Source organism: Branchiostoma floridae, chromosome 10 (genome assembly GCF_000003815.2).
Source record: "Branchiostoma floridae strain S238N-H82 chromosome 10, Bfl_VNyyK, whole genome shotgun sequence".
Classification (NCBI taxonomy): domain Eukaryota; kingdom Metazoa; phylum Chordata; class Leptocardii; order Amphioxiformes; family Branchiostomatidae; genus Branchiostoma; species Branchiostoma floridae.
The window spans coordinates 15,668,452-15,684,795 of NC_049988.1; the positions used below are offsets into that span (position 1 = coordinate 15,668,452).

The 16,344-nt window shown below is 40.8% G+C and overlaps 1 protein-coding gene across 1 annotated transcript in view; it reads left to right on the plus strand.

The window, feature by feature from the left end:
• Positions 1 to 247: 247 nt before the first annotated feature.
• The window catches only part of LOC118423986 (integrin beta-1-like), a gene marked incomplete in the record, with an annotated part of 22,869 nt that continues 6,772 nt past the window's right edge, over positions 248 to 16,344 (plus strand). The window contains 15 exon segments of the mRNA XM_035832352.1: positions 248 to 403; positions 5,096 to 5,164; positions 5,556 to 5,638; positions 6,366 to 6,470; positions 7,441 to 7,504; positions 7,849 to 7,980; positions 8,356 to 8,452; positions 8,928 to 9,099; positions 9,511 to 9,672; positions 11,112 to 11,207; positions 11,530 to 11,619; positions 12,052 to 12,183; positions 12,687 to 12,827; positions 13,912 to 13,985; positions 14,928 to 15,151. Of these exon segments, the coding sequence (XP_035688245.1) occupies positions 5,104 to 5,164; positions 5,556 to 5,638; positions 6,366 to 6,470; positions 7,441 to 7,504; positions 7,849 to 7,980; positions 8,356 to 8,452; positions 8,928 to 9,099; positions 9,511 to 9,672; positions 11,112 to 11,207; positions 11,530 to 11,619; positions 12,052 to 12,183; positions 12,687 to 12,827; positions 13,912 to 13,985; positions 14,928 to 15,151 (1,633 nt within the window).

The following is a 16,344-nucleotide window of genomic DNA, read 5'->3' on the forward strand; positions in this document are numbered from 1 at the left end:
CCCTGCCTCGAGAAAAGCAGGGAGAGCCCCTGTAAAGTTTGGATAAGTGACAATAAAAAAGAGATTTGTAGGCTTCGGGCTGTGGTTCATAGTAATATTTTATCTTTCTCTAGCAACCAAAGGAATATATTTTGTACACCATAATTCGTGCCACCGCCTTGTACGAATCACTCTGCTCCAACATAATTACTCCTGTCGTTTTCATACTTTCCGCCAGGCGACGCTTCTGACTATGAGTCAGGCGTGCCCCCGGGCTGACGTCACTTCCCTTACATCCCATATCGGGGCAAGGGAAGCGGTCCGGTGCGGGGACAGGGACATATTTCCACTTCTCACCCCTTATTTTAGCCTTTTCTACTGCTGGTGGCGGTCTAGTTGGGAATCTAGGACTCAGATACACAAGGTAGGGTCGTTTTGAGTTAGGAAAATCACCGTTATAATGGCAGAAAGCCGTGGTATTTGGGCCGTAACCTTCTAACCCTTTTGTGTACTATCCCGCAGGCAAATATGGAGCTCCAGTGTCTGTGAATAAATACTCTCCGCTATTTTTGTTCGGTCAAACGGTCCACAACGGCTGGGATCGGCACCGTTTGCTTACGTAATTTCACAGATTTTTGCTTTTCATAGAATTTGAAACGTGTGTATTGTGACTACGCCGTGAGAAAATTGAATTTCACGTTGGAATTTCGGTATGTTTTGTTTGTGTAATACGGGGGGGGGCACATTTTTTATACCTTCAACACAGGGTCACCATAGAAAAAGGGATACAGAAAAACTACAAAAACACGTCTATGTAAAGGAACTATGATAAAAAATAACACGGTTTATTGTGCATATTTCAGATCTTTCTAAAAACAAGAACAAAGAAGATCTAGTCAGACTAGTGAGTCATGTTTGCAAGTGACATTTTTGAACTGTCAAGCTCAATTAATTTTAGATGGACATATTAATAACGGGTATTTATTGGGTCTAATTGGTAAAAATTTCATTGCAAAATTATCTCAAAGCACAACATGGAAAGATGGTCTTTTTTCTCTCTTACCTGTCCACTATGAAGATTGTAATTACATTGTCCACCAGGCCATAAACTCCTGTGGGAATTAAAGGCGCCTGGACAATTAAGTGTGTTGGTAAATTGGATCCAAAAAATCAGGACATTTCACATTAAGTACTGGTCATTTCTGTCATAAAATAATGATATATCTTTCTTCACTTGGGTCCCAGTTGTGTATTTATCATAGGTTTTCCCCAAAGACTGCAGTCATACAAAAAATATGCAATCATCTTTTTGTGATCACCTTTCATTCTTTCTTTGTAGGTTGATAATAGCCACCTTAAGACTGATTTGGATTCTAAGTATTTTTACTTTATCTTAGAAAAATGTATGGTTCCAAAAAGTATCTAGTTTTAATGAAAATGCGATGTCGTATATGATTGCTGTTTCACTTTCACACTAATCAGGTTTTCCAATACAAATGTATTCCTTTGCAACAACTCCTACTAAACTTTAAAGCTTGATTATCACATTTTGACTAATACAGTACATTCCTATTGGGTATAACTATAAGAATAGTCAGATAAGGACTATTTTCCATGTTGAAACCCTCAGTCAATTAAAGAATTCCAGCAATTCCCCCTCCCTGCACCTAACCCCATCGTTAAACTTTCAAGGTCTAATACTAATAGAAGGTCCAATGTAGAAGACCTCCCTTATGTGGATCAATATTCTTGGATCAAGGAAGGTTGACTTTCTTAAAGGAAAACTGTTTTTATGCCACACTTTTTGGAGGATTTGGAGTTCTGAAAATTCCAGATACACAAATACAAAAAACTATGTGCATGTACCCTTTAGATTGGCAACTGCAATGAACTCAGTTTAAAATTTATGGAGGGGAAAATTTGATCAACCATTCGGAAGGAAATCCACTTGTCTGGTTCAAGAAACCCTTTGTTAGATTCAACCCCACCACCACCCTTTCACATGAGCAATAGAGCGGCTATGTACATTTGCAACATCACTTTTTCTTACCACAATCGTAACTTGAAACAGTGTCAGACTGCAATGTCAGCAGGTTTTGTAGCCAACAGGAAATAGCAAAGTTGTTAGGTAATACTGGAGCTTGTTACTCAGAGTGAGGTAGAACTGCTTCGGAGACTTCCTGTCTGCAATGTCAAGTGCAATAAGTGTCCCTCCCCTTCCCCTGTCACAGCTGTTCTGTCCCTCCGGCTTCCTTTCTGTGAGGAATTACTTCTGTGATTGTGAAGCCAGATTTTCATGTCAAATTTAGGTACTGGCGGTATTGGGACAGTGACAGCATTATTCAGGGGTTTGAGTGAAGACTAGCCGGATAAAGTTGTCAGAATTTTTCTGTCCTGAAAAATTAAGATGAGAATAAACAGTATAACTTGCTTAAATGGCTTTGCAGGTTCGTGTTACAACAGCTTTCCAAATTCAAAAGACCTACTAGTAACGTTATACTTCAAGATATATTGACCAGTGGCAGTTGCAGCAAGCAAGGTAAATACAGGTTGAAACATCAATAGCTTGATGTCAAACATGTTTTTGATACTTAAATTTAAAGACCTCAGACCCAGACGAACGTAGCCCGAGGGAGACGGGTGATTACAGGTGTTGTCAGGATGTTTGGTCTGCACACGGGAAGTTACGTCTGTCTGTCTACATGCACAGAATAGTCACAGGAAAGGGAAACAACAGCAGAATTACACACAGTATATAGTCCAGTGGGTCAATATGAATTACTGTATTGAGAATTTATGATGGACAGGTGTGTGACCTAGTTTTTAGTGCACAGAATGTGCAAGTATTTGTGTTATGGTGCTTGCACATTTTCTGTTTGTCATAAATGTTTGCCATTTTGGTCCTTATTTTGAGCAGAAGAATCCTTTTGTAGAACTCATTATAATTTGTTGCAGAACTTATACTATGAGTATAAGTATGAGTGTGACGTAAACCAAGCCTTGCATGTCTGTCAAATAAGAAGGCCAGCAAATAAAAGGAGAGTAAGATGTAGAATTTTCAAATGGGAGGGAAGCATGTCTGTAGTCTGTTACTAATGATATTAGAATGATGATTTTTGTTTTACTGAATGATAATTCCAACAGTTGCACAGTATGAAAATTGTCAGTGTGCATGATACTAATGTATTATGAAATGTATCTATCTGAATGAATGTAGACCTGGATGTAGGTGCTTTAGACTAACATTACAGGAGATAGACATTTTATTGACTGTACACTCAGTAAGGCCCGATCTAGACACATTTTTTCCCGATATAGCCGCATCCGCCGATATCGGCGGGGCCGATATCGTGGCGCATCTAAACACATTTTGCAAATGGTAGCGCGGGATATCCGCTCGTAGCGCGGAACACCCGCGGCGCGGACATTCGTGACCCCTTTTGACCTCTGGTGACACATCCCGCGGATTTCAAAATGGCGGGAATGCCGGTAGCTTTTCCACTCGTTATCAATCAGGTAATGTTCTTTCTGTATCTCATGCGCGTGATCTTAAACATGAGACGCCATGCAAGGGTAGGGCGCAGGAGGCGATTGAGATACAGGGAGAGACGACAGCGGCCGGCTAGAGTGAACGCAGCGTTCTTTCTCACTGCCCTGATTGTGGCGGAGGGTGGAGAGCCTGTACACCGGGGTGTACCAAGGAATCCCGCGTCCTTTGGGATCTCCTCCGACGACCATACACTTATAAGAAAGGCGGTTTCTGCATGGCTCCATGTGCAACGGGAGCGCCCAGCTTTTCCCTCCGCCATCTTGCTCTGCCGCTGTTCCCGCGTTATATGCTAATGAGCCCGTGTTAACTGTAGTTATATGCTAATGAGCTTCGCGAATTCGCGGAGCATCTACACGCGCGCGGAACATGTCGGGGACCCCTGCTAAGGTATCGGTAAGGTATCGTAAGATGGCTTACGAATGGTCCGGACCATTCGGGAGAAATTTTCCCGATATAGTAATGGCGATATAGTAGTTGCATCTAGACGCTGAAAAAAAGCTGTCGGCGAGAGGTAGTAGGCTCGCCGATATCGGGAAAAACTGTGTGTAGATCGCGCCTTACTCTACACAGGGTTCTCCCCAGAATTTTTTAGTATAGTGGAGGGGCTGACAAAAATAACCCGCACCAAGGCGCTGCACTTTCATGAAAATGGGTTCATTTTGCAATTACAGAGGGTGTCAAATACTACAAGTATAATATACTGTTGTTATTCCTTTGTTGTGAAGTGGCAAAACTACTATTGTTTTGATCATTGCTCATTCACAAGTTTTTGCAGACAATGCTGACTGGAAAAGTGATGCCACTTGGTACAAAAATCTGTGAATTGTCATTAATCTTAGCAAAACTAACAAAGAAAATAGGGAAGAAACACACTAAATTTGAAAAATAGTATAGTGGAGCTGGCTGAGAGTATAGTGGAGGGCCTCCCTTATTCCACTCTCTGGGGAGAACCCTGCTACACTATATAGATATATACAGAAAATGCCAGTTGTACCAGTGTACAGTCATGCATAGGAAATCCTGCTTAGTGCAGGAATGTACTGGGTGTGTTCTGCCCTAGTGAGCAGAAAAAATGACTGCAAGGTTTGTATATAGACAGACAAATATTTGAGCTAGACTCATGTAGTGATATAAATCATAATCATGTAACTTTAGGCTTGGCCTTAATTCAAAACTAACTCTTCTTGCATTATATTGAGAACCCTTTATTAAGCGTTTCTAGATATAATTTACAGTTAACGTCTCAGAAGAAGAGTAACAAAATTAGGTAAAAGCTGATAGATGTTTTGGCTTTAAATTGTTATTTTCTCGGGCCAGTAAACTGCAGAACATGTACTTGCCTGCCGGTACTGTTTATATATTAACCAGAAAAAAATTGTTTTCCATTTGCTTTGGGGGGGGGGGGCAGTCCAGAGTGAAAGACCAGTTTCCAGGTTTTTTACCTTTACTATGTACGTATACCGATACCCAACCCCAATACATACCAATTTGGTCTGAAATACTAGCACAGCCAGCAATACAATATCACATCTGTGCTCAAATAAATGTTATATCTGTTCCCCCCAGGTGTAAGGATGGGGTGTTTATATCTACTACTGGTGCTGGGGGTGGTGGCAGCAGCAACTGCTCAGGATGGTAAGTACTTTATTAATAAATTTTCTAATTACAGATGTTAGATTAATGACTGTTGATTATTTCATCTAGATCTAACAATGGATTTTATTGTAATTGTTTCATTGTGACGTTTCCTTATCAATCCATAGCATTTTAATGGCAATAATTGTCATCTTTGTTACTTATTGTAAAGCCTGTGAAATGTTATGGTTTTAACTTGTTTGTAAAGTCCATGAAACATTTCAGCCTTGGCTGCTATGTCTGGACTTCTTCTACTCTTTTACCCAATACACCATTGATATATATTTGAGCATGATGTATTAACATGAGTGTGCTGTGTTGTTTGCAAAATTGTGACAAAAATCTGCTGGACATAAAGATTCACACAATGCTCTTCCCTACACTGCTGTAGTGAACCGCTGTATAGCCAAGAAGCCACGGAACTGCGGGGAGTGTATCATTATTGGACCGGAGTGTGGCTGGTGTAAACAAGAGGTAAGCAGAGCCATACACTGGCTTGTATACTAAACATGTCAGTTCAAGGTGGTCAGAGGAGATCTAGCATTCTTCCCAGTATTTATTGAAATACTCATTCTACAATACACACAGGGCTTTAGCCAGCTCGAAATTTTTTTCCGTCAGCCAATTACAATCGTCGCGAAAACCGCGAAAATTAATTAGAAGGACTGAACTGAGACCTTGAAAAACGGGTTTTAATGAGATTATCGTATGCGAAAGGGCGCCGACACACATTGTCAACAATCATAACAATAGCAAAACAAACAGTGTGTGGCTTTTACGGCCGTGGACGGCGTCCCCAAGCCACCTGTAGCTTCCATCAAGGATTTTTGTCCGTCAAGGTTGACGGATTGGTTTTAAAATTTTTCCGTCAGACGCAGCAAATTTCCGTCAATTGACGGAAAAACGGACGCTGGCTAGACCCCTGAATACACATCTCAGAAGGCTGAATGGCATATATATAGACTTGTCACCAATGGGAATGTAACGATGATGGTATTTTGTATTGTTTTTGTGATACAAACAAATGTCATTACCTTGTATTCTTATGGGTGCTCAATGGTGCATTTTGTTGTTTCAATTCAAGAAAAGACAAATCTACACTATTTGCTTTGATTATTCCAGTACTAGCAAACAGCTCCAACCTTATTTTTCATCATTGAAACCAATCAGTTTTATCAATTTGTACCTGTTGTTTCTCCAGTCTTACGACAACACCCGTCGGTGTGACCAGTACCAGAGCCTGCTGGATGGAGGATGTCCCAGGGACATGATCGTGTACCCACGCAGCAAACTCACCATCATCAAGGTACAGCCTTTTTATAGTGTATCATCATCATTATGAATCTGTGGGCGGGGTAAGTTCCTTGCACAATATCCCTCCACAGCTATTGGTCTTCCAAAGCCACTCCAAAGTCCTTGGAATAGATTTTGATGTCTCTGGAGATGGTTGTTTGGAGTAGGTCTTTCGACTCGGCCAACACAGATTTATATACTATAAATCTTGAAATGTTTGTGGTATTTTTAGTCAGCAGTTTCATGATAACTGCTCTATATCATATGTACACAAATTCATTACACCCAAGAACAGGTGACAACGTTGTCATAGTGTTGAAGTTCATAATGGGAGTCAAAAAGATGACGTTTAGAATGTATTTGCTTGTATGTGCGCAGCCAATGCTCTGTTGCTTTGCGAAAAGAATACAACAGTGCTTTCCTTTGTATGCTTACGTGTTGCTGATAATGCTACTTCACCTTTGGCCGTGGGGTAACTTATACCTTTTTTTAAAGACTGGGTATTTAGGGATATCAAGTCAACGGACGGTGCAAGGTTTTGAGAATATCCCTTGATACCCAGTCTTTAAAACAACCAGGTTTCCCCATGGGTAAGGGTGAACTAGCATACTAGCATTATTTTATCACTTATGTTTACATTGTTGTAAGGTATTGTTCCCTTTTTAATGCACATTTTAAAACTAAAAGCCATTTCACAGGTAGCTATTGTCTATGGTCACAGTGTGTTGTTTGTAACATGATGATAAGATATTGTTGTACTTTCCATTGTATTTCTGTGTTTTGTGTTTAGACACCCTTGCCGGTAAGTTAGAGCATATCTACATTTTGTGTATTACATTTCTTTGTACAGTGTATTGTCTGTGTATGCTATATGTTGTTGAAATGGAGGACCTAGTATAGTTTTGGCAGTGTTGTGTCTGTGTGAGTAATGAAAGACTTATTTAACTGAGCTAGAAAAGATGAAAATTCGCTGTTTTTCATAGGATGAGTTTCTCAGCACAGCCTACCAGCTGAAACCACAGGAGGTCACCATCAAGATCAGAGCAGGTATACAACTCTATTCCTTTATTTCTACATGACCTGTATGCCCTTACTGGTAGTTTTTTGGGAGCAAAAGAGGAATGTTTCTCGGTTAGTGTTGTTTTTTTCATACTCATTATTCTTTCTATCGGTTTATAATACTCTACAAAAATAAAATGACACGCAACTACAAAACTGAAACATAAGAGCAGAAAACAATGGACTATGATGACAAAAAATGCTGTGAACCCCAATCAGTCTTTTATAGCCCAAAGTTCCAAAGTGGCTAATTCTATGCAACTTTCCATACAAAACTATTCACTGTGAACCAACCAAACAAACGAATGTGACAAGTGTTCCTTTGTCCTCAGGTGAACCCTACACATTCCGCGCTGCGTTCCGGCAGGCGGAGGACTATCCCGTGGACCTGTACTACCTCATGGACATGTCCAAGTCCATGGAGGATGATCTGCAGAGTCTACGGGCACTCGGAGATACGCTAGGTACGTATATAGCACTCTACCCAAAGATATTGTATTATTTTAGAGATACAGACGTTTTATGTATACATCATAAGCTAGCCTATTTTACACTAAAAGTGTGTTATGTTATACATACAGGAATGCCAGACTAACTTGTTTAAGGCAAGAATGGCTGAATACAATTACATTAGCAATACATGCTAAAATTCATGACCTAGAAGATGAAATATTTTCACTGAATGACAGTAGTATAACATGTCATGATAAATAAAGACTGCACAGACAACTATGATCAGTTCTTACATCAGACCAACCATGTACAGACATTTGAATTTACTTTTTTAAATTTTCAAAGAATTTGTCATGTTAATATTTCTCTCTGTCTCTCTACCACAGCTGAAGAGATGCAGATGATCACCAAGAACTTCCGGATCGGTTTTGGGTCGTTTGTGGACAAAACTGTCATGCCTTACGTCAGCACTGTGCCAAAGAAGTGAGTTTGTGTGAATTTTGAGTTTGTTCTTTAGATAGAAGCAAGTATCTCATTTGACTTTGCCAAATCAAGCCAAACTGTGAAAGGCAAAGTGGCACCAACCAGCACTAGTAGATGACTGTAAAGTCTTTTGTTATCAATGTGTAGATGTGAAGTTGCCATAAGTTGTTTCATACATCCAATTGTTGAGAAATAAAGTTACGTAATGCCAAAAGGCAGTTAGTTATTCAAGCAACTGGATATGATTTTCAGAACTGTCAGACATTTCAGATAGCATCCACTATCTTTCATCAGTGATACTGAGGAAAGCATCTTGAAGAGCAGGCTTTATCCTCTACCTACATATGTATGAACTGATATGCAAAGGAGAACACAAATTTTGGGTAATGCAATGGGAAACTAGATAGCTGAAAGTAAGACAAGGTTATGTAACATTGTATCAAGGTTGACATCATTTCACCTCCCTTGTTTACAGACTGCTGGAGCCGTGCAGCGGTTGCGCCGCGCCGTTCGGCTACAAGAACGTGTTGCCGCTGACGACGAGGACCAACATGTTCACCCAGGAGCTCAACCTGCAGGAGATCTCCGGCAACCTGGATGCTCCGGAGGGGGGCTTCGACGCCATGATGCAGGCAGCTGTCTGTACGGTACGCTTGATGGGAATCTTTCCCCCCATAGATGTGTTATAGGCCAAATAGACCTTGTCCAACCACAAGACCACCATGCCTTGGTGTGAGTGGTGTCATAGTTGTCTTGTTGTTAGGCTTGTAGACCTCGATGCAGGCAGCTGTCTGTCAGCTGTTTGCTGGGAATCTTCCCCTGGCTCCTTCAAAATAGATCTTCTTAAACTGCTTTTTTTCTCACATATTGCTTTTTAAAATGCTTTTTTTCTCACACGAAGATCCCAGGGGGCCGGAGGCATGCCCCCCGGGAATACTTTGAAATCTCGACCCTCTGAAACACTATTGTTTGCATTTTGAGGGGCAAACTCTGCTGGTAGAATCTGCTTGGTTCAGTTGCATCTGTTTTGATATCTTTTCTGACTGTCACCACTGCAGGGGGAGATCGGCTGGAGGAACGGCTCCACGCATCTTCTTGTGTTTTCCACCGACTCATCTTTCCACTACGCCGGCGACGGGAAGCTGGGCGGGATCGTCACGCCTAACGACGGGAGGTGTCACCTTGATGACGACATGATGTACACATTCAGCAACTACCTGGTGAGGAAGAGGGTTGAAAATCATAAAAATTTAGTTTTTACTGCATTTCCTCGAATAAAGTACTGTAATTCCTGATTTTTTCACTGTAATGTTATGTTCACGGTTTTCACGGTGACGACTGTAGCGTGAACTTATCATTACCGCTAAAAAATAATTCACAGACTTTTTCCATGCACACTTGCCTCGACAGTGAACATTTAGTTCCGAGAACAAGTTCAATTTTCTCAGACCGTGAAAATTTGGTACCGTGAAGATAAAGTGAATTACAGTATGCACTTTTTAAACTTTTCAAAATCCAAAAGGTGCTTCAAGTTGTTACCAAGCTCGGGTGCATACATCACTTGATATTACTACTGAGATAAATGGTAAGAGGACCTCAAAATAGAGCAAGGAAGCCAGTTGTTTTAACTTGCATGGTTTTGTGGTAAAGCCCTCAATTTAGTGTCTTTTACGTGAATAGCTTCCTCAGGATTAGAAGTTACTGTAAAAGAAGATTGCAAGGATTTAATTTCACGGTAGAGAGAAAATAGAGTGTTAACCATGGTTTTAAGTTTGTGGTTGAAACTTCCATGCAGGGTTTTACTGGAGGGGAAGGGGAAGTCTTTGCATTGGTTTCAAGTTTGTATTTGAAGGGGTCACTGGGAAAACTGTGTACAGAATGCCACATTTCCCATCTCAGTATTTGCAAGCAAAGTTTTTTCTACATGACCATAGTCTATTTCTTCACTTTCAGCAGTGTTCAGTATAGTATGAGGAAGAGACCTGAAAGTAGCTAAAACACTGATAAAGATCAGTTTATATACAGAAAGAACTTTTCTTTGTCTATATATATTCTGGACCTTTTATTTCATAAGAATAATACTTCACTATTCATCCAACTATCAGCCAAATTCCTACAGGTGTACTCCATTCAAAAACATCAAAGGAAAAACTATTGATCAGAGATGAGCATAATTGGAGCTTTACAGTAATGGAATAACGGTACAACAGCTCTTAGTGGATTGATTTCTACATTCAAATTGGATTTTTGCGTAAATGAAATATGCTCTCTCGTTGATTACTGTTTGACCCATTTGGTTTCATTTACATTGGATTAAGATGTTGACAAAGTGAAAGTTGTCTCAATGGAGTTTAGCTCACTGAAGAGCTAGTCTTCCACTGGTTGTGACAGAGAAGACAGATTTTACATTCGTACCAGGGAAATTCCTCTAGCTCTTGTAAACAAGCACAATAAACAGTGGACCACAGGTTAATGTCCCGTCCTAAGGACTGCAACCCTTCCTAGTAGCATGCGTGTAAGATGCACAGTCATGGCTTCTAGTTCCAGAGGTAACCACTGGACTATGCACGCTACTCACATATGCATCTTACGCTGATTAACAAATACATTTTCCAGTACAGTACTAAGTTAGCAACTAATGTGTGTTTTCTGCCCACAGGACTATCCTTCAGTTGGCCACCTACAGAGGAAACTGAAGGAACACAGGATTCGGCCCATCTTTGCTGTCACTGCTGACCAGGCCTCTGTCTATGGGGTATGTCTGTCTTATTGAAGCCATGTCTTGTCTTTGTTTTCTATTTATGAGTGTCCCTGTGTGTGTGTGTGTGTGTGTGTGTGTGTGTGTGTGTGTGTGTGTGTGTGTGTGCATGTGTGCCCTGTGTGTGTGTTGTTGGGCTTGATTTGTGTGGCTGCAGTTAACTGAGTGACTCAGTTATGACTGTTGAATCAAATTCCTACCATGGCTATATCATTATTAGAGCTTTTTAACACTGGGACCATTGTAATGCAAATTAGAAAATCTTATCCAATATGTAAGTAGATACTGAAGTTCAACCCTCCTGTTGTGTTAATTGCAGAACCTGAGTGATCTGATTGAGGGGTCCGTAGTGGGAACACTGGCTGGTGACTCCTCCAATGTGGTGGATCTGATCAAGAGTGCTTATGAGGTAAGGAAACAAGCACGTCAGTAGAACTTAGTGTACTTAGTTAAGACTCCCCGCAATCAGCCTGGCTGGGTAGTTACTTGTATTTATCTATGGCAAAGTAAATTGCCAACAGCAGGTACTGTCAGGCCTGTTACTTCTGTTACAATGTGTTGTCAGGCATGTCAAGGCGTTGTTACATTATTCTTGTGCTATACATACATAAGAATCCATCACAGTATTTGATGGATGTTTGGTTATTGTTGCATCAGAATTTCTGACATGTTGTTTTGGACAATTAAGATAGTCACTCCCTGAAATTCTGTGGCAGAATATCTCCTCAGAGTCAATACTTCAAGTATGTTTTTTCTAAACCAACACATCTTGACCTACAATTAAATTACTGTTTGCACTGACTGAGTCTTGACCCTTGTTTTTGTTTTTGTTGTTCTTTAGGAGCTTAGGTCCACTGTGGAGCTGAAGACAGAAGACGTGCCCAATAATGTGACCCTGAAGTTCAGGTCCGTCTGTCTGAACAACGAGACGTTTGATGGGGCAAAGTGCAGCAACCTGCAAGTGGGAGACACGGTAAGAATTCATCTTTCGATAACCTTCATGAAATGTCTTGAAGATTGTATTTTCACAGGAGTTTGTGTGTTTGTGTTGTTCTGTGAATAAACTAACTTACAAAAAGTGAAAGAATGGCTGGATCGCATAGTTTCATATTTGGTGTGTTGGTAGGTTGTGACAGATGCTGAAAATGATTAGATTTTGAGCCCTCTAGTGGCTTCCCTAGGTACTGCAGCAGAACTTGGCAGTATCTGAAAATACGGAGGAAAAATATTCGGCAATACTAGGCTTCATATCCTTTTATAACTTTTACCAAGAGACGATAGAGTGAAACTACAAACTTCTAGCATCCTAGGACATGTAAACCATATATCTAAGTCTCAGTGTGGATATGTTCTTCTTCGTTGTCTCCAGGTATATTTTGACATCATGTGACATGGGACAGAAAGGTGTCCCCCCAGAAGGCTGAAGACGTTCACAGTGTACCTCAGTGTTAATACAATCTTCTGTGTTATCTCCAGGTTTATTTTGACATCACAGTTGTGACAGAAGGATGTCCCTCCAGAAGGCCAAAGACGTTCACAGTGTACCCTGTAGGCTTCCAGGAGGAGCTACTGGTCAAGCTGGACTTCATCTGCGACTGTGGCTGCCAGGCTGACGGAGTGAGTAGACATGTGTGGTGTCAAGTCTGAATCTGAGCTTCTTAAAGGGGCATTCCACTCCAGAAGGGAGTCTTGTTTTCCAATAGTTAATGTGTCAATGAATACATAATAAGCCGAATTTTGTGGAATTCATCTTGGGATGAATTACGCGATGTGTGTTTTGTAAAACAATAATGACACTCACTAAACACAGGCAGACCCTTCTCATGCATTCCCTATACGCATAGACACTTTGTTTATCATACATATTTTCAGAATAAATGAGGTACGCTAAGCACACCGAGAAGGCAAATTGCTCATAAGATAGCAAAGAGTACAAGAATAAGACGAGATTTCTTAGCGAACCTGAAATTAGTTTTATAACCTTACCTAAAAGCTTTGCATTGTATTCAGCCTTATGATTAATTCAATTAGAGGGTACTTGGGGCGTTTAGTAGAAGACTGAATACTTTTGAGGCACGTGGAGCAACTAAGTACTTTATCGTATAATGTGAAGTAGTATGCAGTTATTACTTCCTAAAATTAATATCTATCGGAAAATAACACTCCCGTGTGGAGTGGAATGCCCCTTTAAGCCATTATGCATTAGACTGTGTTGGAAGAATTGTTTCTGAAGCAGGCATTAAATTTTGAATTACCAACACATTGAACAATTTGCTGTGACTGACAGGGTGAGTAGGAATGTAACGCTAGTTCACCTTTATCCGCAGGGTAATCTATAGCCGTTGAGTTTAAAAACAGAGTACTTTGGGATATCAAGTTCATAGACTAGTTTGAAAATACTGTTTATTATGCAATTTGAAATCACTTTTTGTCGATATATAAGAAAAATCAGAAATACCCTGTTTTTTAAAACAATAGATGAAGAGAGTTGTAGTATCAAGTTTGAATCTGAGCATGTTAAACCTTTATTTCTGTTAGAAGAATGTGAAGAATTTCCAATACAAGAATTTTTTTTTAAAAATTCAATCTCTACAATTCAACACAACTGGAAAAACGTCTTGAACATGTTTAAGTCTCCAACTCATACAAAATACACATTTTGACCCCTCCATATAACAAACATTTAAACTTTTTTCTCCAGATTGTTGCCAGCCCATTGTGCTCGGACGGAAATGGAATATTTGAATGTGGAGCTTGCAACTGTAATGCTGGCAGGTGAGTATTCGGCACTAGGGGTGGGTACCGGTACAGATATTAAGCAGGCCTCAAAATTAACTTTTTTCCCTACTGTCCCAGCATTGTCCCAAAAATAAATTTCAACTGTCCCGAAGTGAGGATGGACTGTCCCAACCCTATTTTCAGAAATTATGTATTACAACAACTGTAAGTCAGAGTACGCACGCCTGACAACCGCGGGCCGCGGGGAGATCGGACATTCTGATGTTGATTCGTTGATTATTTTCCTATTGTCCCAAAAGTGTCCCAAAAAGATTTTTCAGTTGTCCCGGCCTAAATTTTAGTGGCCCCGGGACAGTGGCCCCGGGACATCGGGACATAGTTAACTTCGAGCCCTGTTAAGGTCCGGTTCAGGTCCTGAACCTGGACCTGGACCTGACTCAGTATGTGATAACTTGTGAATGGACGATACTCAAAACAATGGTCCATTTCGCTACAAAGAAATTTGCTTTGTGGAGTATTCTACTCCCATTGATGTTTTGAAATCCTAACTGCCTTTGTATGATTGACTGTTAAACTTGGTAGAATTGACTATAGACTTAACTCTACTTTGCTCTTGTTATTTTCCTCTACCAGCAATCCCCAAAACGTGTGAATGCCTGATCAGATAATATGTTCATTTTCCATAAGGTCCAACATCCGGTCCACCTATTTTTTTCAGGTCCGTTTTTTATTGGACCGGTCCAATAAGAAAAAACAGTTTTGTACTGGTACAACGTTATCCAGTCCTACCGGGCACCCTCCTTTGTGCTTTAGATTGGTACCATCCTGTGTTTGTTTACTTCACGAAGTTGAAGTTATTGGGACAAACCAGTAGACTTGACTTTTAACTCTAATCCAAAAGAACGGTTGCTAGCAGATGATAACATCCACAATTCTATTACAGAAGCTGTAGAGAAAATTTTGCCATTCCCCTTCCAGGTACGGCCCTCAGTGTGAATGCACGATAGACGATAACGAGGCCTCAGACTTCGACGCGACCTGCCGCCAGGCGAACTCTTCGGTGATCTGCTCGGGGCGTGGGGAATGCATCTGCGGGGAGTGCGTGTGCTTCCCTAGGGACAACCCCCGGGAGAAGGTGTATGGGCCGTTCTGCGAGTGCGACAACTTCTCCTGTGACAGATACGAGGGACTCATCTGTGGAGGTAAGTCAACAAAGAAAACTGCTTTGGTTTGAAACTGTTTTATACCTTTCTTTAAAGACTGAAAACTTTTTAAAAGCAATAAGAAGGTGTATGGCCCGTTCTGGGAGTGCGACAACTTCTCCTGTGACAGATACGAGGGACTCATCTGTGGAGGTAAGTCAACAAAGAAAACTGCTATAGGTTTGAAACTGTTTTATACCTTTCTTTAAAGACTGAAAACTTTTTAAAAGCAATAAGAAGGTGTATGGCCCGTTCTGGGAGTGCGACAACTTCTCCTGTGACAGATACGAGGGACTCATCTGTGGAGGTAAGTCAACAAAGAAAACTGCTATAGGTTTGAAACTGTTTTATACCTTTCTTTAAAGACTGAAAACTTTTTAAAAGCAATAAGAAGGTGTATGGCCCGTTCTGGGAGTGCGACAACTCCTCCTGTGACAGATACGAGGGACTCATCTGTGGAGGTAAGTCAACAAAGAAAACTGCTATAGGTTTGAAACTGTTTTATATCTTTCTTTAAAGACTGAAAACTTTTTAAAAGCAATAAGAAGGTGTATGGCCCGTTCTGCGAGTGCGACAACTTCTCCTGCGACAGATACGAGGGACTCATCTGTGGAGGTAAGTCAACAAAGAAAACTGCTTTGGTTTGAAACTGTTTTATACCTTTCTTTAAAGACTGAAAACTTTTTAAAAGCAATAAGAAGGTGTATGGCCCGTTCTGGGAGTGCGACAACTTCTCCTGTGACAGATACGAGGGACTCATCTGTGGAGGTGAGAAAATCTAACAGCACAATCACTGGAGCATTTTCTCATGCTCAAGCTATCATTACATTATAATGGGAATTTTCTCACTTCGTCACCCTAATGCTTTAGCCTTTAGGGCTACAGCCTGTAAGTTGTCAGTTTATGAATGCTCTCCGCTCTGTTCTCTCCTCAGCCTTTTACTGGATTGCTTCAAAGTTTATTTTCTCTCTTTTGGCTATCTTAGTGATTTGGTGTAGTCATCTCTTGGTCTGCCTAATACCCCCCTCGCATTAGGCGCGATTCGATCGGATGACGAGTCTGCGAGCTCTAAATTATGAGGAGGCATGACCCTGACGGGAAGGAGGAACTCTGCCATTTCTTCGTCGGCATCAGAGCGGAGAGCATTCATAAACTGACAACTTACAGGCTGTAGCCCTAAAGGCTAAAGCATT